The sequence below is a fragment of the Bufo gargarizans genome, chromosome 5 (genome assembly GCF_014858855.1).
Source record: "Bufo gargarizans isolate SCDJY-AF-19 chromosome 5, ASM1485885v1, whole genome shotgun sequence".
Lineage (NCBI taxonomy): Eukaryota > Metazoa > Chordata > Amphibia > Anura > Bufonidae > Bufo > Bufo gargarizans.
The window spans coordinates 199515043-199539997 of record NC_058084.1 but is presented as its reverse complement, the minus strand read 5'-3'; the positions used below and the strand labels follow the sequence as shown (position 1 = coordinate 199539997).

Here is a 24955-nt window from a genome sequence, read left to right as displayed (position 1 = left end):
TACTATTTTTGAATGTATTACTATCTATTATAAAAGTTGAGAAATTGAAATTTGCTAATTTCTCAAAATATTTGGTAAATAAGGTATTTTTTTAATTAATAAAAATGTAAGTTTTTTTTAACTTCTTTTTACCACAGTCATGAAGTACAATATGTGACGAGAAAATAATCTAAGAATGGCCTGTATAAGTAAAAGCGTTTTAAAGTTATCACCACATAAAGTGACATGTCAGATTTGCAAAAATGGCCTGGGCAGGAAAGTGAAAACAGGCCCGGGGTAGAAGGAGTTAAATTAAAATCAATATAGTCTGAGACCTGTATTTTTGTTTATATTTTAGTCTTCAGAGCTTTTGGGTTACATGACTTTCACCCCCTTTTTTTTGGGGGGGGGGGGGGGGGGGGGAGCCAACCAATACCATCAGCAGAGTTCTCCTATAGTCACTCAGTCGTTCCATCTGATCCGACCGCTGCCTATTCATCTCCGCTACATCTGCGGACACTTCGGTAACTAAGTTTCTTCTCTCCACATACTCGCTCCGCCACTTTCAGTCCTACGTAAGTGATGACTGTCACGACCAGCCACTGTTGGCCTCCCTGGGGTTCAGTAGCCACAAGGTTTAGTGCCTGATGTTCAGGCTCTTGTTTTCCAAATCACCATGTTGTTGCTTGTGGCATTTTTAGGCTCACGTTGTTACGTTTTGGGCTCACATTCATCAATTACTAAATACCATGGGCCAGATATATCATTAGGCAAAGTCACTTTTGTGGAGTGGAAAAGTCGCAAAAAAGTCCCAAAGGCTAAAACTGCGCACAAATAGTGAATCTCTAGACAGATTTACTATTGGGACTTTTTTAAAAAGTCGCAAAAAAGTCGCAACTTCACTCCAGTGAGGACCATGCTTATCTTATGAGACTTTTTAATAGAACATGCGACTTTTTCATAAAAACGTGCGACTTTTGAAAAGCTGCTTACTGACGGATAAACTGCTACCGTCAAACCACATTTATTACAGTCTTAAAGGGGCGATCATAAATCTGACTTGGCTAAAACTGACTTTAGCCATATGTGAAAGTGGAGTGAGCTGTCAGAGTCGTGATAAATCTGGCCCCATGTCTGTTGCATGTTACGTTTATTGATCACCATGTCTATTGCCTGTTACGCTTCAGGCTCACGTTCATTAATTACCATCCGTTACGTTTCAGGTTTACATTTATTATTTACCATGTCTGTTGCCGGTCACGTTTCAGGCTCACTTCCATTTCCTTTTCCTCCGGTACGATTTCAGGTTTGGTGTTAGTTTTTTCATCCTTTCAGCTAACCTTCCTGTTTGTCGCTAAGTCAGTTTAGCTTCCCAAGGCCATTTCACGCTCTAGTCCGCCCAGGGTCATCCACGGTAATGCCCATTTTCCCATCAAGCACCAGGCACTCGCCCAACTCACTAGTTTCCTTCTAACATCATTCACGGCTTGGGGCTCTTCCAAATGGCAGGGCCTCCAGCTCCGCTATTAATTTCTGTTTGTCATCTCGCAGTTGCAGTATGTCGCACACATCCAACATTGAGGAGGCCTCGTCGGTTCCTGAAACCCCAGCATCTTAGCAGGCCAGCATATCATTACAGAACTGGACAATTCCGAAATTGCAGAGCTAAATAGGAGAGGGATTCAACATCCTGCTTCCGCCCAGGAGGCAGAATTATACAGACTTCTGATGGCTGAACCGGCAGCCCTAGACTTGGAGCAAGTCTCCATGTCTACTCTCCAGCTACCACTGACTCAACCTCATTATATGATGAACAACATTGCCTCCTCAGTCTCGGACGTGCAGACTAGGCTCCTGGCAGTCGAATCCTACTAAGGGTCGGCAGCTACCCAGTCTGCTCCACCTTTGCCAGTAGCCTCCACTACAGGGCCCGTTCTCCCCAGGTAGGGTCCTAAGCACGCCAGAAGTAGCTCCCTCACATTTTATCCCTAGCAATATCAAAAATGATATCCTAGAGGGTAAAGAAGTCAACCTAGCGTCCATCCTAATAGCCACACATGACACAATAGAGAGCAAAACGATCAAGTGCGGCGACGTGTCCATAATCCTCAAGGCCAGGGATCCCCGCCTAAACAACAAGCTGTCCATCACAGAGTTCGTCCTGGCGTTCGGTCTGTTCAGGGATGTCCTTTGCTCAGTCCACCCTGAGAGGCGGGAGGAGTTGGATACTTATCTTTACCGGGTCACGGACTTGGGCCATAAGTACTGTGGGCATGCTTTCTACGACTACCACCGCTTGTTGTCGCCAAAGCTGTCGTCGCTCTGGGCCAATTCTTCCGTGGCTTTTATCACCGACAGACAGTGGTAGAAATCATAGCTAGGGGCAGATCCAAGTCACCCCAGATAATGTCTTGTCTGCAGACTGGTTTGGCACAATCAGGGCATACATAATGTCCCCGGCCATGTTATTCGTAAAATGGGCCGCTGGCACTCTTTTTGTGCTTTGCGAGTTATATCCCAAACCCCCAGGCAGAGATATCCAAGGCCTTTCGCAGTTCGACTTTGTGAGTCGGTTCAGCTTCAATAAAGTTACTCTACTCGGTTTGTTTTTTGCCCCCTTATAGGCCTACCCACGGCATGGTTAAGGGCACCCCGCCAGCCATTTAGTTAGGTCAGCAAGCCGTTAATCAGTTAGGTCCCGTTCCTTCAGGGTACTAGTTCTCTTCCGTAGCAGTGACCACAAAATAAAATTAGGATAGGCGAGATTTAATTTTATATTTTTCAAACTTCTTACTGTAATTTTTAGTCAAGCAGAACAGAATAAAGTAGTCTTTAAAAGGCAGAAAATGCTGAAAAAACCCAAAAGCTGTTGCGTATTTCTAACCGGGGGAGCAGATCCTGCACATGTGATCCGTTGCTAACAACAATCCCCAGCAAAAATGCATACAATGGAGGATGTCCGCAGTGGACCACATGTATCACAAAGACACCCTACACAGGATAGCCAAATGAGTGGATGTGATTCGCTATATAAAACAGATTTACAAAAAATGGTGCACTACAATGGCAAATGCAATTGACAATATATGGCTAAACCATCACACTGATATTAAAATGAGACTTTCGCAAATATATTCTTATATCAAGAACATACAGGAGCCCGCGCACCCCGTCAGGGTATTTTAACCACTTCAGCCCCGCTAGCTGAAACCCTTCATGACCAGAGCACTTTTTACACTTCGGCACTACACTCCTTTCACCGTTTATCGCTCGGTCATGCAACTTACCGCCCAAATGAATTTTACCTTCTTTTCTTCTCACTAATAGAGCTTTCATTTGGTGGTATTTTATTGCTGCTGACATTTTTACTTTTTTTGTTATTAATCGAAATGTAATGATTTTTTTGCAAAAAAATGACATTTTTCACTTTCAGCTGTAAAATTTTGCAAAAAAAAACGACATCCATATATAAATTTTTCGCTAAATTTATAGTTCTACATGTCTTTGATAAAAAAAATGTTTGGGCAAAAAAAAAAAAAATGGTTTGGGTAAAAGTTATAGCGTTTACAAACTATGGTACAAAAATGTGAATTTCCGCTTTTTGAAGCAGCTCTGACTTTCTGAGCACCTGTCATGTTTCCTGAGGTTCTACAATGCCCAGACAGTAGAAAAACCCCACAAATGACCCCATTTCGGAAAGTAGACACCCTAAGGTATTCGCTGATGGGCATAGTGAGTTCATCGAACTTTTTATTTTTTGTCACAAGTTAGCGGAAAATGAAGATGATTTTTTATTTTTATTTTTTTCTTACAAAGTCTCATATTCCACTAACTTGCGACAAAAAATAAAAAATTCTAGGAACTCGCCATGCCCCTCACGGAATACCTTGGGGTGTCTTCTTTCCAAAATGGGGTCACTTGTGGGGTAGTTATACTGCCCTGGCAATTTAGGGGCCCAAATGTGTGAGAAGAACTTTGCAATCAAAATGCGTAAAAAATGACCGGTGAAATCCGAAAGGTGCACTTTGGAATATGTGCCCCTTTGCCCACCTTGGCTGCAAAAAAGTGTCACACATCTGGTATCGCCGTACTCAGGAGAAGTTGGGGAATGTGTTTTGGGGTGTCATTTTACATATACCCATGCTGGGTGAGAGAAATATCTTGGCAAAAGACAACTTTTCAATTTTTTTTATACAAAGTTGGCATTTGACCAAGATATTTTTCTCACCCAGCATGGGTATATGTAAAATGACACCCCAAAACACATTGCCCAACTTCTCCTGAGTACGGCGATACCAGATGTGTGACACTTTTTTGCAGCCTAGATGCGCAAAGGTGCCCAAATTCCTTTTAGGAGGGCATTTTTAGACATTTGGATCCCGGACTTCTTCTCACACTTTCGGGCCCCTAAAAAGCCAGGGCAGTATAAATACCCCACATGTGACCCCACTTTGGAAAGAAGACACCCCGAGGTATTCAATGAGGGGCCTGGCGAGTTCATCGAATTTTTTATTTATTTTTTCATAAGTTAGCGGATATTGATTTTTTTTGTTTTTTTCTCACAAAGTCTCACTTTCTGCTAACTTAGGACACAAATTTCAATCTTTCATGGACTCAATATGCCCCTCACGGAATACCTTGGGGTGTCTTCTTTCCGAAATGGGGTCACATGTGGGGCATTTATACTGCCCTGGCTTTTTAGGGGCCCTAAAGCGTGAGAAGAAGTCTGGAATATAAATGTCTAAAAATGTTTACGCATTTGGATTCCGTGAGGGGTATGGCGAGTTCATGTGAGATTTTATTTTTTGACACAAGTTAGTGGAATATGAGACTTTGTAAGAAAAAACAAAAACAAAATCAAAAAATTTCCGCTAACTTGGGCCAAAAAAATGTCTGAATAGAGCCTTACGGGGGGGGGGATCAATGACAGGGGGGTGATCAATGACAGGGGGGTGATCACCCATATAGACTCCCGGATCACCCCCCTGTCATTGATCACCCCCCTGGTAAGGCTCCATTCAGACGTCCGTATGATTTTTACGGATCCATGGATCGGATCCGCAAAACACATGCGGACGTCTGAATGGAGCCTTACAGGGGGGTGATCAATGACAGGGGGGTGATCACCCATATAGACTCCCTGATCACCCCCCTGTCATTGATCACCCCCCTGTAAGGCTCCATTCAGACGTCCGTATGATTTTTACGGATCCATGGATAGGATCCGCAAAACACATGCGGACGTCTGAATGGAGCCTTACAGGGGGGGTTATCAATGACAGGCGGGTGATCACCCATATAGACTCCCTGATCACCCCCCTGTCACTGATCACCCCCCCTGTAAGGCTCCATTCAGACGTCCGTATGATTTTTACGGATCCATGGATACATGGATCGGATCCGCAAAACACATGCGGACGTCTGAACGGAGCCTGACAGGGGGGTGATCAATGACAGGGGGGTGATCAGGGAGTTTATATGGGGTGATCATGGGTTTATAAGGGGTTAATAAGTGACGGGGGGGGGGGGTGGGTGTAGTGTAGTGTGGTGTTTGGTGCGACTGTACTGAGCTACCCGAGTCCTCTGGTGGTCGATCCTAACAAAAGGGACCACCAGAGGACCAGGTAGCAGGTATATTAGACGCTGTTATCAAAACAGCGTCTAATATACCTGTTAGGGGTTAAAAAATTCGGATCTCCAGCCTGCCAGCGAGCGATCGCCGCTGGCAGGCTGGAGATCCACTCGCTTACCTTCCGTTCCTGTGAGCGCGCGCGCCTGTGTGCACGCGTTCACAGGAAATCCCGGCCCTCGCGAGATGACGCGTATATGCGTAGTCGTGCGCAGGGCTGCCGCCTCCGGACCGCACATCTGCGTTAGGCGGTCCGGAGGCGGTTAAAGTGGCACGGGAACGAACGCTAACCTTATTCCATATGGGCAATTACAGGGGCATAAGGTACGACACAGCAAACTCCTCCCAGTTACCTCCAGCATGAAATCATACATACAATGGGAGGAGGGAGAAGGCTGCGAGTCCCACCTACCACTGGCTCATTGGACTTCTGCCTTAAGACTACTCTATTCTGTTATTTTGTTTGTACATGCACGCCTGGATGTGTGCCAACTCCAGGTTTGAATGTGCCTTAATTTTGATCTATGGGTAACAGTCAGGTGCACCTGGGAGGCCTGCGTCACACGAGTCAGTTGTAGGTGGGACTCACAACCTCCTCCCATTGTATGTGTGATTTCACGCAGGAGGTAACTAATTGCCCATACGGCCCCTGTAACTGCCCACATGGCACAGGTTGGTTAGGTTCCGTGCCACTTTGAGATACCCTGATGGGGTGCGTGGGCTCTGGTATGTTATTGATATAAGAATATATTCTCAAAAGTCTTATTTTAATATCAGTGTGAGGGTATAGTCAATTGCATTTACCATTGTAGTGCACCATTTTTTGTAAATCTCAAATTTTTTAGTCCCCTTAGGGAATGTGAAATCATCTGATCACTTGTACCACAGACTGTAATATAATTCTACTGCAGTCTATGGAATCTTGACAGGCTTCATATGAAGTATTGCTTTAGGCAGGGGTAAACAGGCAGCTTACTACGGTAGGCCTGAGAGGCTTTCATTGGGCTGCCATAGTAGGCGATCAACAGGAGTAGTCAACCAGGACATCTGAGGGGTTAGAACACCAGAACTGGAATTCTCAGATCCATGTCATTACTGTAGGTGTCAGGTGTATTAAACAGCTAGCACCTGCCACATATGAACCCACGCTATATGTTTCTTACACGCAAAGGATGCAACCAATGTAACTGGCAATTCGTTAAATACTCTGAATGATGTTGTGGTGAGCTAATAGGGGTATGCTCCACAATCATTAAAGGGATTGTCCAAGATAGGTAATCAATATAAGATCAATGGGTATCCCACTCCCAGCAACTCCGCCAATAAGCTGCAGAGAGCGCTGCAGCCTCTTTCTAGTCCAGCGACATCACGTTCATCATTTGGTCCCATTAAAGTGAACTGAGCATCAGTACCAAGCACAGTCACTACACAATGTATGGCACTGTGCTTGGTATGCTGTGAGGAGGTGACAGCGCTCAGTTGTGGCCTCTTTAAACTGCTGATTGGCAGGGGGTAATGCAAGTTTGACCTCCGACAGCAGATATGGATAGCCTGTTCTCAGATTAGGTCATCATTATCAATCTTGGACAGCCTCTTTAAGGTTACAGTAATTGGTACAGTGGTGCTTGCAAGTTAGAATTGGCGGAGTCCAAACTTCCAGACTGATTAGCATTACCAACTTCAGAGGTCCTCAGAAATCTCTATATGCTATAAAACACTGACCAATTGTAAAGATTCCCATTTAAATAAAAAAGGCGACCCACTCACACCTGTCATCCCCTTGAATGAAAAACACCTAAATAATTTAACACTGCCCCCTGTAGGGAGTTTTTTTTTTTTTCTCTTCAATTGTTGCATTCCAAGATATGTAACTTTTATTTCTCCGTTTAATGTACCACAAAAACAAGTACTCATAAGACTACAAGTTGTAATTTTTAATTGCACCATTTTGGGGTACACAACTTACTAGGCTTTATTAACTCTTTATGGGCTGGATGGGGAAAAAAAAAAAAAACTCAATTCGGTGTACATTTAAGCAAGCCGCTTGGCTAGCACTTAAGTTATGTAGAGGCCGACGCCTCTACATAACTAAGGCGCATCAAGTGCCAGTGCAGTGTTAAGACTGGCGTCTAAAACACCAGTCTTAATAAATGACCCCATGTCTTTTATATAAGTATCACAGTTTAGTTTCAACTGATCTGAAATAAGTTGCAGTAACAATATGCACACATTATTTAAAGGGGTATCCCCATCTTAAACAATGGGGGCATATTGCTAGGATATGCCCCCATTGTCTGATAGGTGCGGGTCCCACCACTGGGACCCGCACCCATATCGAGAACGGAGCGGGGAGTGCTGTGGCTGGAGGACCCCAGATTTCCCGGGGTCCGTCCACAACCAAGCGCTAAACCCCGCCTCTCCCATAGAAGTGAATGGGAGCGTGCCGCGCATACCGTATATACTCGAGTGTAAGACAAGTTTTTTGGCACATATTTTTGTGCTCAAAAAGACCCATCGTCTTATACTAGAGTCTCGATTTTGCCGACCCGAAAATGCCACTGCAGCGAGCGGCCCGGCCGGTGCGTGACTGGCATCACTTAGTAACGCTCCTGCTTAAGTGGGAGGAGCGTTACTAAGTGATGTCAGTCACGCGCCGGCCAGCCAGCTCCCGCTCGCTGTAGTGCATTCATTGTGACAGTGAGTACAGAGGCCGGACCTGTTATCAATAGGAGAGAGATTGTTTTACACACTAGTAAATTACTTTACACACAAAGCCAGTTATGTGCGCAGTTTAGGACACATGAGGGGACACACAGGGCCATGAGGGGGACCAGCATAAGATGCTATATGTCTTATGCTGCCCCCCCCCATGGCCCTATGTGTCATAGCAAAGGTCCCCCACATAACAGCGTCCTCCACAGATCCCCCACATAACAGCGTCCTCCACAGATCCCCCACATATGCTGCATTTCCCACCCTAGTCTTATACTCGAGTCAATAATTTTTCCAATTTTTGGGGGGTAAAATTAGGGGCCTAGGCTTATATTCGGGTCAGCTTATACTCGAGTATAAATGGTAACTGATGGAAATAACAGGACAAATAACTGAAATAGGAACTGAACCTTACTCATTTGGGTCTAAAAAAAAATAAATCTATTTTTCAAATGGTCTGTAGTAAAAATATTGAGCCCATCACAAAGGGTTAACTTTGTTTCTAGCTCTGTGCTTCCTACTTTCACTTTGTGTTGTCATCTAATAACCCTTATATCTAAATTACTAAGAGGTCATAAACACTAATTTAAGCCACATTCTAAAGATAAGGATTGAGCTTTGATGAGAGTTTATAAGGTTTGAGAGCAGAAATAAGGAGCCCATCAGTTCCCTGTCTAACAAAGCAGAGAGAAATTTTTAGATTCTGCTAGTAGGAGCATCTCAGCTCTGTACAGAGAAAAGGACTCCATGATTTTAATAAAGACCAATTGAAAAAAATGATTTTTAGCTAGTGAAAAAAAAAAAAAAAAAATGGCCCAAGGTGTACATAGCCTTTAAATGTACATTGTAGCAATCCCAGAAAAACATCTATGATTTGTAATAAAAGACTGCGCCCAACAGAAAGGGCGTCACTGATTGTTATTGGCACACTGCTTTGGCTAATATAATTAGTTTAGGGGCGGGAGGGGTGGGGGCAAAGTTGTTTGGAAACACATCTTTTTAGTATGACGTTCAATTATGCCTCACCCCACTTACCTGGGTTTAAGGATATACCTTTAGATGTATAGCCAGTGTCCACCAACACCCTCTGTGAGCATGCTGCTGTCTGCTCCACACTGTCCTGAAAATACACAATGTAAGATTGTAACAAATACAGAGACCTAAAAAAAAAAAAAAAAAAATTTGTGTTGCGCCATAACATACATGGTGAAAATGCCAGCAGAACTTTTGCCCACATAAGAGTACTTTCACACTTGCGTTGTTTGATTCAGGCAGGCAGTTCTGATCAGTATCCTGGTCAGTCTGAAAAATGGCTGTTCAGCCAGAAAAATGCATTGCAATACCAGATCAGTTTTTCCGGTGTCATCCGTCAAAACGGATTCGGCATTTATTTATATTTTTCACATTTTTAAAAGGTCTGAGCATGCACAGACCGGAATAACGGAACAGTCAATGCAGCAATTTGAATGCCCCCTGTATTTTTTGCCGGAGATACGCATTATCTCCATCCTGAAAAGTCAAAAAGAATGAACTGAATCTGATGTATCCTGAATGGATTGCTCTCCATTCAGAATGCATTAGGATAAAACTGATCCGTTCTATTCCGGTACTGAGCCCCTAGGACAGAACTCTATGGTGGAAAAGAAAAACGCTAGTGTGAAAGTACCCTTAAAGAATAACTAAACTGTTTAGTGACAGATGTCCCCTAATAAGCAATAAAGCCAATGAGCTGCATAAAAGTCACACACAAGACTAGCTGAAATTATAGACACGTGAGGCTTCACATTTTTCAGTTATTTTCCACCATGACTTTACACCACTTATTTTCTCATATACAGAAAGCATGCACACAAAAAAAAAGTTTAACTTTGCACTCACTTGTCCATTATAGTAACTCATTTAATGTTTCAAATGCTTTATTAAAAAATTATAGCATCATAGAAACATCATGATACACCAATGACATTGGTATTATGTTCAAATACATAAAACAAAGAAATAAAATAAGATTACAGTAACAACAATCAAAGGGCCATCCTATAGTGGTTATTCGTAAGGATATGGTGTAGGACAACCATATGTGTTCAAGTGGTCTAAATGCCTCGCATACTTGAGGCCTCCATGCAAGGTGCGTCAAATATTACAACGATATACTTTGTTGTATATTGGTGGAGTAAGAGGAGGAAACCCAGGGCTCCCATAGCTTTTCAAAAGCCTCAAATGAGTCCATACGAATGGCTGAGAGTTTTTCATATAGCAAAATCCTATTGACTCTGTCTAACTGCCTGAAAACTTAACGAATTCATTTTCCACTTAAACGCTATATGGATTCTGGCAGCCAGTAAGATATGTTGCGATAATTTGAACTTGGCGAATCTCAGACAAGGGGGTTTATCCCCTAAAAGACATGAGGGAGTGGGCTGGTAGTTACATCCCAATATTGTGGAGATCAATTTGCTTATTTTGGACCAAAACAATTGGACATGGGGGGGATGTCCACCAGATATGATAGACTGTACCGTCCTCCGTACACCCTCTAAAGCAGGGGTGCACAACCTGCGGCCCTTCATATCATTCTGTGCGACCCCCCCCCCCCCCCAACCAGTTGGTGACAGACAATTATGTCTATGTCTTGTGGCTGCTCACATGCATTTTTCATGTATTTTCCCATTAGATGGGAATCATGTAGGTGTAACCAGACATTTATAGTATATACTGTATGTACAATATGCCATAAATACAGTATTTCAGTTGGTAATGCCCCTTTAAGTTTTATTTTCGGCCCTTGGGATTCCTTCAGTTTGACAATGTGGCCCCTAACCAGAAAAGGTTGTGCACCCCTGCTCTAAAGCATAGTGGCGATACTTCTGGATATATACAATGTAGCCTGAAGGGCACCAGATGGGTCCTGTGAAGGACTTTCACAGAGGTCTCTGCCAGTGTGGTTTGCCAGGAGTTTTTGGTTAAGGTCTGGGAACGGAGAAACCACTCTGAAAGTGGGTATTCTTACTGTAAATCCTTCTCCCACTCCACCATGTATGAAAGCCTAACTCCCTCAGGCGAGGCATCAAGCATTCCATATAGTCTCGACAACAGACCTTGTTTGTGCAAAGAAAAAGTGACAAAGCGTTCAAAGGGAGTAAAATCCAAGCTCCGATTGTCAATCTTCAAAGATTGGAGGAATGAGAAGACTTTATTAGCTGTGAATGACTCCCTAGTAGGGAGATCAAACTTATCTTTAAAATCATTAATTGTAATCAGTTTTCCCCTGACCAGGAACTTATGCAACGTTACACATTTGTTGTTGATCCACCAACTGAAATTGGTTGCCCTAAGTCCTGGTGGAAAGGCAGGATTATCTATTAAGTGGAGGAGTGGTGAGAATTTAGACTGCAGGCCTAACTTGAACCTAACAGATCTCCACAGCAATAGAGCTTGGTAAGATAGCGGCGAATTGGACCGAACTGCCAACGGTATAGGTAGGGTAGTCCAGAGTAGAGCTCTCCACGACCATGGTGCCAAAAGTAACTGTTCTACTGAGACCCATAAGGGGTGAATCTCTGGTTTCAAATGCGTCAGGAAGAGGAAGGTCATGGAGATCCTGACTCGGGACTGGTAGTGGTATAGTACGGAAAAGATACAGGAGCTTAGGCAAGACTACCACCCTTATTATGTGTATCCTAGCCAGGGGCGGGCTGGGCCAGGGGGCAGGAAGGCAATTGCCCCCCCAGGCCGCCCTAAATGCGCGGCGCGGCCCTGGATGTAATTGCGGCCGTTCTGTGTGCTGTGGGGCAGGGGAGGGAGAGGCGTGTCCCTCCCCTGTTCTTCTGATAGGCCGCAGGCACTAATGCCTGCAGCCTATCAGAGGCCGGCTCAGGCAGAGCGATGACATTATCATCGCGACACCTGAGCCGGGCAGCACACAGCAGGGACACAGGCTGGAAGAGGCTTGCATCGCAGCTGATGGAGGTAAGTATTAGTGTTTTTTTTTTTTTTTTTTTTTTATTCTTTGCGGGGATCTGGCACTATGGGGGGGGGGGGGGAATCGGGCACTATGCGGGGGGGCTGGCACTATTGGGGCATTTCTTACTGGCACATTATGGGGGGGCACCATGGGGGTATCTGGGGGCTCTAAAAAGGATTTTTTTTATTATTGGCACATTCTGGGGGGCACTATAGGGGAGAGCAGCACTATGGGGCATCTGGTGTTACTATAGGGGCATTATTTGGGGGCACTATGGGGAAGTGGGGGCTCTAAAGGGGCCTTTGTATTGGAACATTATGGGGGCACTATGGCAATTGGTGGCACTAAGGGGGCATTTTTTACTGGCACATTATGGGAGGCACTATAGGGGAGAGCGGCACTATGGGGCATTATTTGGGGGCACTATGGGGGAGTGGAGCACTATTGGGGCATATGGTGGCACTAAGAAGGGGCATTTTTTTACTGGCACATTGTGGGGGAGAGGAGCACTATAGGGGCATCTGCTGGGGGCACTAAGGGGCATTTTTTTACTGGCATATTATGGGGGACACTATGGGGAAGGGGGAGAGGAGCAGTATGAGGGCATTTACTGGGGCACTGTATAGGGGTATTTTATACTGGCATACATTATGGGGACATTAGCTCAACTGCAGGCACTAAGCGGGGGTATTTCATGTACTGTCATATTATAGGGAAAATTAGTACTACTAGGGGGTATTATGGGGAGCTTTACTACTACTGGGGGGCTATGAGGAACATGATTACTAGGGCACTATAGGGGCATTATTACTACTAAGTGTGCTCTGGCAGAGAATTATTTCTATTGGTGGGATTTTGGGGAACACTTACTTTGGGGGCACCCTGGCATAGTACAATTATTTTTGGGGGACATTATCTTTATACTATTAGTGTCTGGGCGCAGTTATTTTTTTGAGCACTGTGTGCCAATAATTGTTTAAGGGGGCCACTATCTGTGTGGTAGTAGTATTCCCAGGGGTACTGTTTCTGTAGTATAGTATTGGGGGCATAGCGGGTACAGTATTGGGGGCATTATCTGTGTGGTAGTAGTATTTCCAGGGGGACTGTTTCTGCAGTATAGTATTGGGGGTGGCAGGAAACTAATGTCTGTTTCTCAATCTCTGCAGAGACGGGAGATGGCAGAAAAATCATCATGGCGGTCTGGTCTGAATGGAGAAGATGAGGAAAGAGAACATCTACATCAAAAGGTGACATCACTGGATGTAAGAGGTATGGGGTGCTATGTAGGAGAGAAGATGCTTCGGCTCCTCCCCCTGCCATTTGCAGAAGGAGGATTCAGAGCTGGGGAGGACGACGAAAGGGGGCAGCAGGCCACGGGCGGGTGGCAGATGGTGGGGGGAACCACAGCCTTGAGCAGTATCTGGGGAGGGAGGAGAGCGGAGGAGCTTCCTGGCTGTAGTCTGCTGTTTATTGTATGATGTGAAGCAGGCAGTGCAGCCAGGACAGGCCTCCCCTCTCCGTATGATGTGTAGACAGGCCTCAACTATAGAATGTCAGCTGTACACTGTGTGTTAGGAGTGGCCTATTATATGTAGGAGGAGCTTTTAATAATGGGCGGGGCTAAACAATGGGCCACTTGACTGGATTTCCCCCCCAGGACTAAGGCTGCCAGCCCTCCCCTGATCCTAGCCATCCATGATGTAGGTAACGTACTCCAGTTTTTAAGGTCTTCTCTAATTGCTCTGTATAGGGGGGTGTAGATCAACTTATACATCATGTGAAGTTGGGTGGGCACTACTGTACCTAAATATGGCATGTGGTTAGGCAAATAATGGAACTGGAATTTCTGTAATAGGAGTGACTTTAGCGATGGGGAGGTATTGCATAACATAAGTTCTGACTTTTGATGGTTGACATGAAGCCCAAAAGGATTTCAGAATCTGTAAGAGGTTTGGTAGGGAGACAAGAGGGTTTGTAAGGGATAAGAGAAGGTCTGCAAACAAGCTCAGCTTGTGTTCCATGCCTCCTATCTTGATCCCCGTTACATTCCGGTCATTCCTGATAGAGATGGCAAGAGGCTCCATTGTTAGAGCAAAGAGAGCCGGGGAGAGAGGGCACCCCTGAGTATTTGAATGGGAGCAGGGTTCATGGATGGCAGCTTAAGGTAGGCAACCGGAGTTGAATAAAGAGCCCTGACTGCCTGCACAAATGGGCCCCTAATACCCATCGACTGAAGGACTTAATGTAAATAATCCCATGTGACAGAATCAAAAGCCTTTTTTATGTCGAGAGCCAGGACAGCTAATGGAGTGGTTTGTTTATTTGCTACCTGGATCAGATTAAAAAGGATTTTTCTAATGTTATCAGGGGCTTCCCTACCTGGAATAAACCCTACTTGATCTTTATCAATTAGACTAGGAAGAAGGTTATTGAGTCGTCGAGCAAGGATAGATGTGAGAATTTTTGTATCCAGGTTCAATAGTGATATTGGCCTAAACTTAGACAGAGATAAATGATCTTTTTGGGCTTGGGGATGACAGTTATGTTGGCAGCTAGGAAGTCGAGGTGAGGGGTATTACCTTGCATTATATGGTTACAAAATTTGGTGATATGGGGAGTTAACAGGGGGGCAAATTTTTTATAGTAGAGGGCCGATATACCGTCTGGGCCAGGTGCTTTGCCCAATTTTAAAGCCTTAATTGCAAGTTCCACTTCCTCGTTTACTATTGCTTTACCTAGGTCTCCTACTGCTTCGGAGGTGGTAACCTGATAGAATTCAAGAAATTGCTTTCCACTTGTCCCTGACTACCATCAGGCTTAGCATAAAGTTTTTGATAAAATGCTTGAAAGGTTTGGTATATGGTTTCCGGGTTGGAGGATACCTGTCCTGACTTTGAGCGAAACTGAAACACCTGGTTAATTTTTTGTCTAGCTTTAAGTTGACGGGCCAACATCTTGTCGGATTTGTTAGCGTATTTATAGTAGTAAGATGCGGTCCAACGTAAAAGCTTTTTCCGTATGGTTGGTGAAAATCATCTTTATTTGCAGTATGGTGTTTTTCATTTCTCTAAGCAGATACAGTGAGGGGGCTCTTTGATGGGCTCTTACTAGTCTACCAAGTTTGGACTCAAAGTTTAGTAGGGTAGCAGGTCTCTCTTTTTTCAATAGTGATTCTTCGTTGATGATTTGACCCCTCATAAAAGCTTTGTGAGAGAGAGCCAGACCACAACAGGGTCGATATCTGGATCAGTGTTTTACAGGAAAAATTGTTTTAAATTATCCTGGAGCCGATCACGTACGACTGGCCTGGTTAATAGTGATCCATTAAGCCTCCATGTGAAGAGACGGCTTGTGGGGGTAGATGGGGGTCCATAACAACCATATCATGATCAAACCATGACATCACTTGGTGTCTGCAATAAGCTAAAAGCGGTAGCAGGGATGTGGAAATCAGGACTAAATCAATGCGGGTGTATAGGTGATGGGCGGGTGAATAGTAAGTATGACCCCTCTGATTGCTGCTGTGCTCCCTCCAAGAGTCAGCAATGGAAAGGGTTTCCAGAACCTTCTTAATCTGGGATCCCTGGGCAGCAGTGTTAGGAGGTGAAGAGAGATCTAATAGGGGATTAGTTACAGAATTGAAGTCCCCTGCCCATATCAACTCATCAAACCTTAGTGCTTCAAGTATATGATGCATTTGAGTGAAAAAGGTAAATCGGGTCTTCAGTTGGGGCATACACATTCATTATACCCCATATTTTCCCCTCCAATTATCCTATTAAGATAACATAGCGCCCCTCTTGGTCAGTAATGTGATTAGTTATCTGGAACTGAAAGGAATTCCGCAAAAGAGTGACTACTCCCCTGCTTTTAGTGCAAACGTGGAAGAGAAAAAACCTGGAGTAGCGGGGGTGGAAGAATTTAGGATGGGAGGTAGGCGTAAAGCGAGTTTCCTGTATACACATTATATCTGGCCTCTGTCTATGATAGGATTGAAAGGCAGTTTTGCGTTTTCTCTGGGAATTCAAACCCCGAACATTGTGTGACAACAACTTACACATTATCCCAGCAGTATATAGTGAAGCTTAGCATATCAAATTGTAAAGACCACAAAATGCAGTTAGCGGTGAAAGTAAGGATCCCCATAAAGACAAATAAACTTACAAAACACAACAATAGGGCCAGCAAAAACTAGTGGGCCTGATGTGGGTATCAGGGGAATAATAACCATCCTTGGATCCACAAAACAAAGCCCAACAATGGTAGGCAACATGAACATCCGATTCGCTGTGACCCTAACGAATAACCTGAGCTATACCGTGCAGGAGGCCATATTCAAAAAGCAACATCAACAGGGAGCACGGTGGGCCCAATGAAGAAATGATCACAGCGACAACATGGCACGCTGGAATAGTGTTCCGTTCTTCCCTGGACACGAACATACAAGATAGAACAGCTCACTCAGTGTCCCGGGGATTTGTTTGCCGATGAAGCAGTGGTGGGAACCAGAGTCCAGACTCTGGCTGGGCACTGGGGCCTTGGAGGCGCAGTTCTTTCCATGCGATCCACCCTTAATCCAGCTTGGTGTAATTTCTCAGTCCCTTCATCTGGGGTATGAACTGTATAGGAGCGAGAGTTCAATTGAAAGGACAAGGCAAAGGGGAACCCCCATCTGTAGCGCACTTGTGCTTGTTGTAACGCCTGCGTCACAGGCCTCATTTCCCTGCGCTTCCTGAGTGTTGTGGGCGCTAGGTCCGCATAAAGATGTACCGCGGGTGGGAGATCAGGCAGAGTCGCCATATTTCTTGCGGCATTCAATATCATGTCCCTCGTCTCAGGGTGATGACATTTCAGAACCACATCTCTAGGGGTGTCCGGGGAGCGCCCTATGTATTCTGTCCATCCGTAACTGACTCTGTTGGGCCTGGGGCAGTAAAGTGGCAAACAGTGAGCCCATAGTGTTTGAGAGGTCCTGGAAGGACTAAGGTAGGCCCTGGATCTGCAGGCTCCCTCTCCTGGACTTATTCTCCAGATCTTCAATCTTCGATTCGAGGGCTTGCAATTGGAGAGAGTGCGCATCAATGTCCTCCCTGTCAGCGCCTATGGCGTCAGATAGTTTGTCCGCTTTGGACTCCAGGTCCGAGACCCTATTCCCCAAATCATTTATCTGGTGGGAGAATTCTGCAACCACCTGGGAAAGTTCGGTTCTGAAGAGATTCGCTATGTTGGCATACAGATCTGCCTGACCTGTTTGTGAAACTTCCTCAGTAGAGGAGGCTGAGCTTGCTGGGGATACTGCCTTACCCGCCATGATTGAGTGCCTCGTGCTCCGGAAGATCTCTGGTATGGTCTGTGAAGCAGCCAGTGTTCCCTCTTGCCTCGGGCAGACTTCTGTGACCCCTGCATGAGTGCACAGGGCTTGTGGAGCTGGGTAAACAGCGCTGATGTAGGAAAAATGCCAGCGGTCGTAGGTTTGGGCGATATACCGGTATCACGATATACCGTGGTATTAAAAAAACGGCGATATGGCGATATCGCAGTTTCCTAAATACCGCGGTATTTCATGACGTCATAGAAACGGTCATGTGCGCTGACCGCTTCTAAATCTGCGTCCGCGGCCGCCCGCCCCAGTATGAACCGTACAGCACATTTACAGAGTACCTAAGCCATTGGGCCAGCGTGAGGGAGGGAAGGAATTCTGTGACTCGCATTCCCGGCACCCGACCTCTGAGAGGATGCTGTGATCCGTGCAATTAACCCCTCAGGTGATCACTGCGTCCTCTCAGAGGTCGGGTGCCGGGAATGTTCTTAAGTCCCTGCATTGGTGGCAGTGGGCAGTGCGCCCCTCCCTCCCCCTCTCCCCAGTATTAATCATTGGAGGCCACAGGGTCATCCCCCATCATTGGTGGCAGTGGGCAGTTCTGATCGGAGTCCCAGCAGTGTAATGCTGGGGCTCTGATCAGTTACCATGGCAGCCAGGAAGCTACTGAAGCCCTGGCTGCCATGGTATGTTAGTGAGCAGCATTATACTCACATGCGCCGTGGCTGCTGGGCGCTCCTTCTCATAGGTCTGTGCGGTGCATTGCTAATGCTATCAGCATTAGCAATGTGCCGCACAGACAGAAGGAGCGCCCGGCGGCCACGGCGCACATGAGTATAATGCTGCTCACTAACCTACCATGGCAGCCAGGGCTTCAGTAGCTTCCTGGCTGCCATGGTAACCGATCGGAGCCCCAGCATTACACTGCTGGGACTCCGATTAGAACTGCCCACTGCCACCAATGATGGGGGGACGACCCTGTGGCCTCCAATGATTAATACTGGGGCGGAAGGGGGGCCCACTGCCACCAATGATGGGAGAGGGACCATGTGGCCACTGCCACCAATGATTAATACAATTAACGTCTCCTTGTGGCTGCCCCCATACAGTATAACGTCTCCTTGTGGCTGCCCCATACAGTATAACGTCTCCTTGTGGCTGCCCCATACAGTATAACGTCTCCTTGTGGCTGCCCCATACAGTATAACGTCTCCTTGTGGCTGCCCTCATACAGTATAACGTCTCCTTGTGGCTGCCCTCATACAGTATAACGTCTCCTTGTGGCTGCCCCCATACAGTGTAACGTCTCCTTGTGGCCCCAAGTGTTTTTTTCTTCTAAATGGGCATTTATCGTGATATATATCGGTATTGCGATAAATTTCTTAATATAGTTATCGTGGGAATATTTTTGATATCGTCCAACCCTAAGCGGTCGGAGCGGAGCTCACAGAGCCATGACTTGCAAGCCGCGCGCATGCGCCCCCCCATAGTAAATAATTTAGTAGGCCATTTCTGTCTTCCCGGAAAATGTAGTAATACAGCAACAAATTAGTGTCACCTTGACAAAACAAAGTTTTTGTACCCAGCCTGACATAGTCAACTTTGATTTTGCCAAAGTGTGTAGGGAAAAACCCCACTGACAAGAGGAATGAATTGGCCTTGAAAGCAAATTTACTAAGGGTTCTGGAGGTTGCATCAGTCCATGCCATAATCAGGAAAAGGGGTGACTCAGATCGCAGATATAACCATTTCACTGCTAGGGGGTAAACATATTGCAATCTGGTAGCCAGGACAATTCTTGCAGTTTTGACATATACAAATGAACAAATTATAAAATTTAAAAAACCTAACCACCTGTCAGGAATAAGGACCACTGTATTCCTAGTTATAATGTTTGCTGTGATATTATATGTTTTATGGGTATAGGTCATAGTGTAACAGTCCAGTGTGATTCACATTCATATACAGTATGTACACAGCAAAAATATAAACGCAACACTTTCGGTTTTGCTTCCATTTTGCATGAGCTGAACATTTTCTACATACACAAAAGACCCATTACTCAAATATTGTTCACAAATCTGTCTAAATCTGTGTTAGGGAGCACTTCCCCTTTGCCGAGATAATACATCCGACCTCACAGGTGTAGCATATCAAGGTGCTAATTAGACAGCATGAATATTGCACAGGTGTGCCTTAGACTACCTACAATAAAAGGCCACTCTGAAATCTGCACAGTTTTGCCTTACTGGGTGGGAAGGGGTGGGGGGAGAAATCAGAAAACCAGAAAGCATCTGGTGCGGCCACTATTTGCCTCACACAGTGTCGCATATAGTTGATCAGGTTGTTGATTGTGGCCTGTGGAATGTTGGTCCACACCTCTTCAATAGCTGTGCTAAGTTGCAGAATATTGGCAGGAACTGGAACAAACGTAAAAACACAAAATGCAATCGCACACTGCAACCAGCACTCTGCCCTGCCTTTATGCTGGATGTTGAATAAGGCATTGGTGTACATTTTGGCCAAAGAGTAATAAGCCACTCACCACGTCAAGGTACTTCTCCTGGAGCCTAATGGCTACTGGTAGGTGCTATATAAGCAGACTCAGTTTTATACTGACTTTAAAACCAGCCTCCAGGGGGCAGATTAGCTGGACAGGTGTGCATGACTGCATGGAGATCGCCTCGCCTCCAATACGTACTACAAAGAAAAAATATGGAAGATTCTGCGAATAAGAAAACTGAGTCTGCTTATATAGCACCTACCAGTAGCCATTAGGCTCCAGGAGAAGTATATAGTGGGCTCAGCATACATGTTGGTACTTGCATCCCTGGATCCGATGAAAGCTGTAATGGCACCGGACGGGGTTAAAAGCAGAGTGTGCTTGGCGTGCATGCTGTACCTGCGCTCCCTGGACTTTATGTGGCTGTCATGGCCCATAACAGGTAGGAACTAGTATTAGGGACCACTCATGAAGGCGACCTTGACGTGGTGAGTGGCTTATTACGCTTTGGCCAAAATGTACACCAATGCCTTATTCAACATCCAGCATAAAGGCAGGGCAGAGTGCTGGTTGCAGTGTGCGATTGCATTTTGTATTTTTTACGTTTGTATTTGTATTTCACCATAGCAATCTGCACCTGCTAGGGGTTGTGCGGGCTGAATCTTCCATATTTTTTCTTTGTAGGAACTGGAACACACTGTCAGATATGCCGATCCACAGCATCCCAAACATGCTCAATGGGTGACATGTCCGGTGAGTATGCTGCCATGCAAGATGTTTGGGGGATGTTTCCAGCTTCCAGGAATTGTGTACAGATCCTTGCAATATGGGGCCGTGCATTATTATGAGGTGATGGTTGTGGATGAACAGCACAACAATGGGCCTCAGGATCTTGTCACGGTATCTCTGTGCATTCAAAATGCCATCAATAAAATGCTCCTGTGTTCGTTGTCCATAACATATGCCTGCCAATACCATAACCCCACCACCACCATGGGCCACTTGATCCACAGCATTGACATCAGCAAACCGCTCACCCACACAAGACCACACACTCTGTCTGCCATCTTCCCTGAACAGTGAAAACCAGGACTCATGCGTGAACAGAATGCCTCTCCAACATGCCAGACGCCATTAAATGCGAGCCCACTCAAGTCTGTTACGACGACGAACTGCAGTCAGGTCCAGACCCAGATAAGGACGATGTGCATGCAGATGAGCTTTCCTGAGATGGTTTGACAGTGTGCAGAAATTCTTTGGTTACGCAAACCGATTGTTGCTGCAGCTGTCCGGGTGGCTGGTCTCAGACGATTGAGGTGAATATGCTGGATGTGGAGGTCCTGGGCTGGTGTGGTTACACATGGTCTGCGGTTGTGAGGTTGGTTGGATGTACTGCCAAATTCTCTGAAACACCTTTGGAGGTGGCTTCTGGTAAAGAAATGAACATTCATTGTACGGGCAACAGCTCTGCTAGACATTCCTGCAGTCAGCATGCCAATTGCACGCTCCCTCAAACGTTGGAAAATCTGTGGCATTGTGCTGTGTGCTCAAACTGCACATTTCAGTGTTGTCCTTTATTGTGGGCAGTCTAAGGCACACCTGTGCAATATGCATGCTGTCTAATCAGCATCTTGATATGCCACACCTGTGAGGTGGGATGGATTATCTCGACAAAGGAGAAGTGCTCACTAACACAGATATAGACAGATTTGTGAATATTTGAGAGTAATGGGTCTTGTGTATGTAGAAAATGTTTCAGATCTTTGAGTCCAGCTCATGCAAAATGGAAGCAAAACAGAGTGTGGCGTTTATATTTTTGCTAATTTATGTATTTGTATTGCCAGGCCAGCAGCCAGTGATGAACTGGTTGAAGGCTGCATATAGTGCTGAGATGTCTGCCTCATACCTGTGAAAACAGTAAACTGATCCCGGGGGGAAGGGGGGTTAGTTAGCACAGACGCTAACCAGGATGGGCCCATTTGCTAGTCACACTCGGGACAGGGGACAGCAGACTCTCCGGCACCGTGTGTCAGCATGGGGCTTCATACCAGAGAATGAACAATAAGTTGTAATCCTTCATAATTTGTTCGGGATGGCGTCTCCAAAGCCCAGCTCATCATATCTGGTATGATGGGGGCATCGCATGGACAACAGACATGACATATCAACTCGCCTTCATCTTCTTAAAATAAGCATCTCATCTTCCGAGCATCCTGGAAGTGTAGCGTTTGATATGCTAGGACTCGGAACAATGAGATATTAATTATGAAGAAGGTCTGGGGTCTATATCTTCTCCAGGGCAACTGGGAAACTATCTTTTTGATTTTTTTTACCCCGTTCCCTAGATGCCCAGGGGGCAGGCTGCATGGGTAATGTAACTTGGCCCAGAGGGGCTGAGTCAGAGGTGGGAGGGAAAATACCCCTCAGGCCTGCCCCTGGAGGAAAGGCGTAAAAATTTGATTCCTGGGATATTTGGGTGTCACAAAGTGGGAGATCCAATCGAATTGGTTTGTGCACCATTACTCTGCCCAAATCTCCTGGGAGGAAAGGAGGTTTTTACACACAAATGTTAAGTATTAGAATGTTCTTTGTTTTCTCTTTTCTATTTTACAATTGTTTAACAAGAGACATACATAAATAGCAATCATTTTTTGTAACCAAGAACTGTCTTCCCAAAAGCAGATCTTATGATTGCAGTTGTCTTGACAGACTGTTAAATGACCACGTCGACCTTTATGTTATTTGGTGATTTATTTTTTTTATACATCAAAACAAATATAAAATCAAGACCCTTATCTCGTACAGTAAACTGCATTTGCAGCGCTTTCAGACGACCATATCACTTTGCATTGTTTTGTCTACCTTTTGTTGTTTTCTCTATTTGAGATTGCAAAACCCAATAAACTCTTAGGTGTGACTTTAATGAGAAAAACGCAAATCTAAGACGTAATGGGGTCTGGCGGATACTCTGTTTGCACCTGGCTGAAAAGCAAGGAACCTGTTGGACACAAACCGCTGCATGCTGCAGTTTGTGTCCAGATACTCCACCAATTACCTGCAGATTCCAGGACAATGCTACTGCAGATGTGCAGGAAGCCCAAAAACTCACATCTTAGAGGATTACATATAAAAACAAATATAAAAATATACTGAGGTGTGCAAAGCTCAAACACCACACGCACCTACATCAACAAGAGCTTGTGCTGTTAAACACCGAAACAGAGGTCATACAAATGTGACTAAAATGTGTATTCTAAGCAGAATCCTTATAATTAGTCTGAAAAATAAATAACATGCCTACATTAAATGCTGCACGTGTTAGAGCAGGCATCCTCAAACTGCGGTCCTCCAGATGTTGTAAAACTACAACTCCCACAATTCCCTGCTTTAGGCTGATACCTGTAGGCTGTTAGGGCATGCTGGGAGTTGTAGTTTTGCAACAGCTGGAGGGCCACAGTTTGGAGGATGCCCGTGTTAGAATAATGCAAAATTTGCAGGAATGCTTCAACCTATGTTTGCATGCATGTTATATATAGTATAGTTTCCATCCCCATTCACAAACTAATACCAATTAAAAATTATACATTTCTGAGCCTAATATAATGCATTACCTAAGACCACTTTCACACTCATGTATTGTGCAGATCAGTCATGGATCTGCACAGACTTTTTAGTCTTGTCACCATTTGAGAGTGGACCGCAGCGCTGCAGCTGAAGATATACTTTTAGACCCGGATCGATACAATACCGGGTCTTTCTATTCAGCTTGTGCCAGGTTCTCCTCAGCAGCACAGGGCAGAAAAAGGCATTCCCTCCCCCTGTGCCGCTGCCACCGGGCTGTGGCCACTGCCCCAACAATGAATATAATTAATACATTAACCGCTGCCCCCCCCCCCTATTGTAAATAATCATTGGTGGCGCAGTGCTCCACCAACCCCCCCCCCAATATTATAACCATTATAATCATTGGAGTTCCCTCCCATCCTCATTGGTAGTACAGTGGCAGTTCTGATCGGAGCCCCATCAGTGTAATCGCGGGGCTCCAATCAGTTACCATGGCAGCCAGGACACTACTGAAGCCCTGGCTGCCATGGTAAGCTCCCTGCTGCTGTGAAGTCCTATTCACCCTAAAAGAGCTCTGTTAGGGTGAATAGGACAAGGGATAAGGAGATCCCAGGAAGCAGACTGTGAGGGGGATGCACAGAGAGCAGCCCGTGTAGAGAGGGGGGATATGTATGGAGAGCGCTGATGCCTGCTGATGTCTCTGTTAAGTGATTGGCTTAAAAAAAAGAAAATAAATTGTATATATATCATACAAACCGGATTCCAAAAAAGTTGGGACACTATACAAATCGTGAATAAAAACTGAATGCAATGATGTGGAGGTGCCGACTTCTAATATTTTATTCAGAATAGAACATAAATCACGGAACAAAAGTTTAAACTGAGAAAATGTACCATTTTAAAAGGGAAAAATATGTTGAATCAGAATTTCATGGTGTCAACAAATCCCCAAAAAGTTGGGACAAGGCCATTTTCACCACTGTGTGGCATCTCCCCTTCTTACAACACTCAGACATCTGGGGACCGAGGAGACCAGTTTCTCAAGTTTAGAAATAGGAATGCTCTCACAATCTTGTCCAATACAGGCCTCTAACTGTTCAATCGTCTTGGGCCTTCTTTGTTGCACCTTCCTCTTTATGATGCGCCAAATGTTCTCTATAGGTGAAAGATCTGGACTGCAGACTGGCCATTTCAGTACCCGGATCCTTCTCCTACGCAGCCATGATGTTGTGATTGATGCAGAATGTGGTCTGGCATTATCTTGTTGAAAAATGCAGGGTCTTC

At 45.2% G+C, this 24955-nt stretch overlaps 1 protein-coding gene across 7 annotated transcripts in view; it reads right to left on the bottom strand.

The window, feature by feature from the left end:
* The window catches only part of LOC122937794 (growth factor receptor-bound protein 10-like), a 341748-nt gene that overhangs the window by 187364 nt on the left and 129429 nt on the right, over positions 1 to 24955 (bottom strand). For 6 of the 7 annotated variants that reach the window (XM_044292839.1, XM_044292838.1, XM_044292837.1 and 3 more), the window contains one exon: positions 9356 to 9440. In XM_044292839.1, coding sequence (XP_044148774.1) covers positions 9356 to 9440 — 85 coding nt within the window. Of the gene's footprint in view, positions 1 to 9355; positions 9441 to 24955 lie in introns of those variants that run through there. The other variant, XM_044292836.1, reaches the window with a different exon arrangement.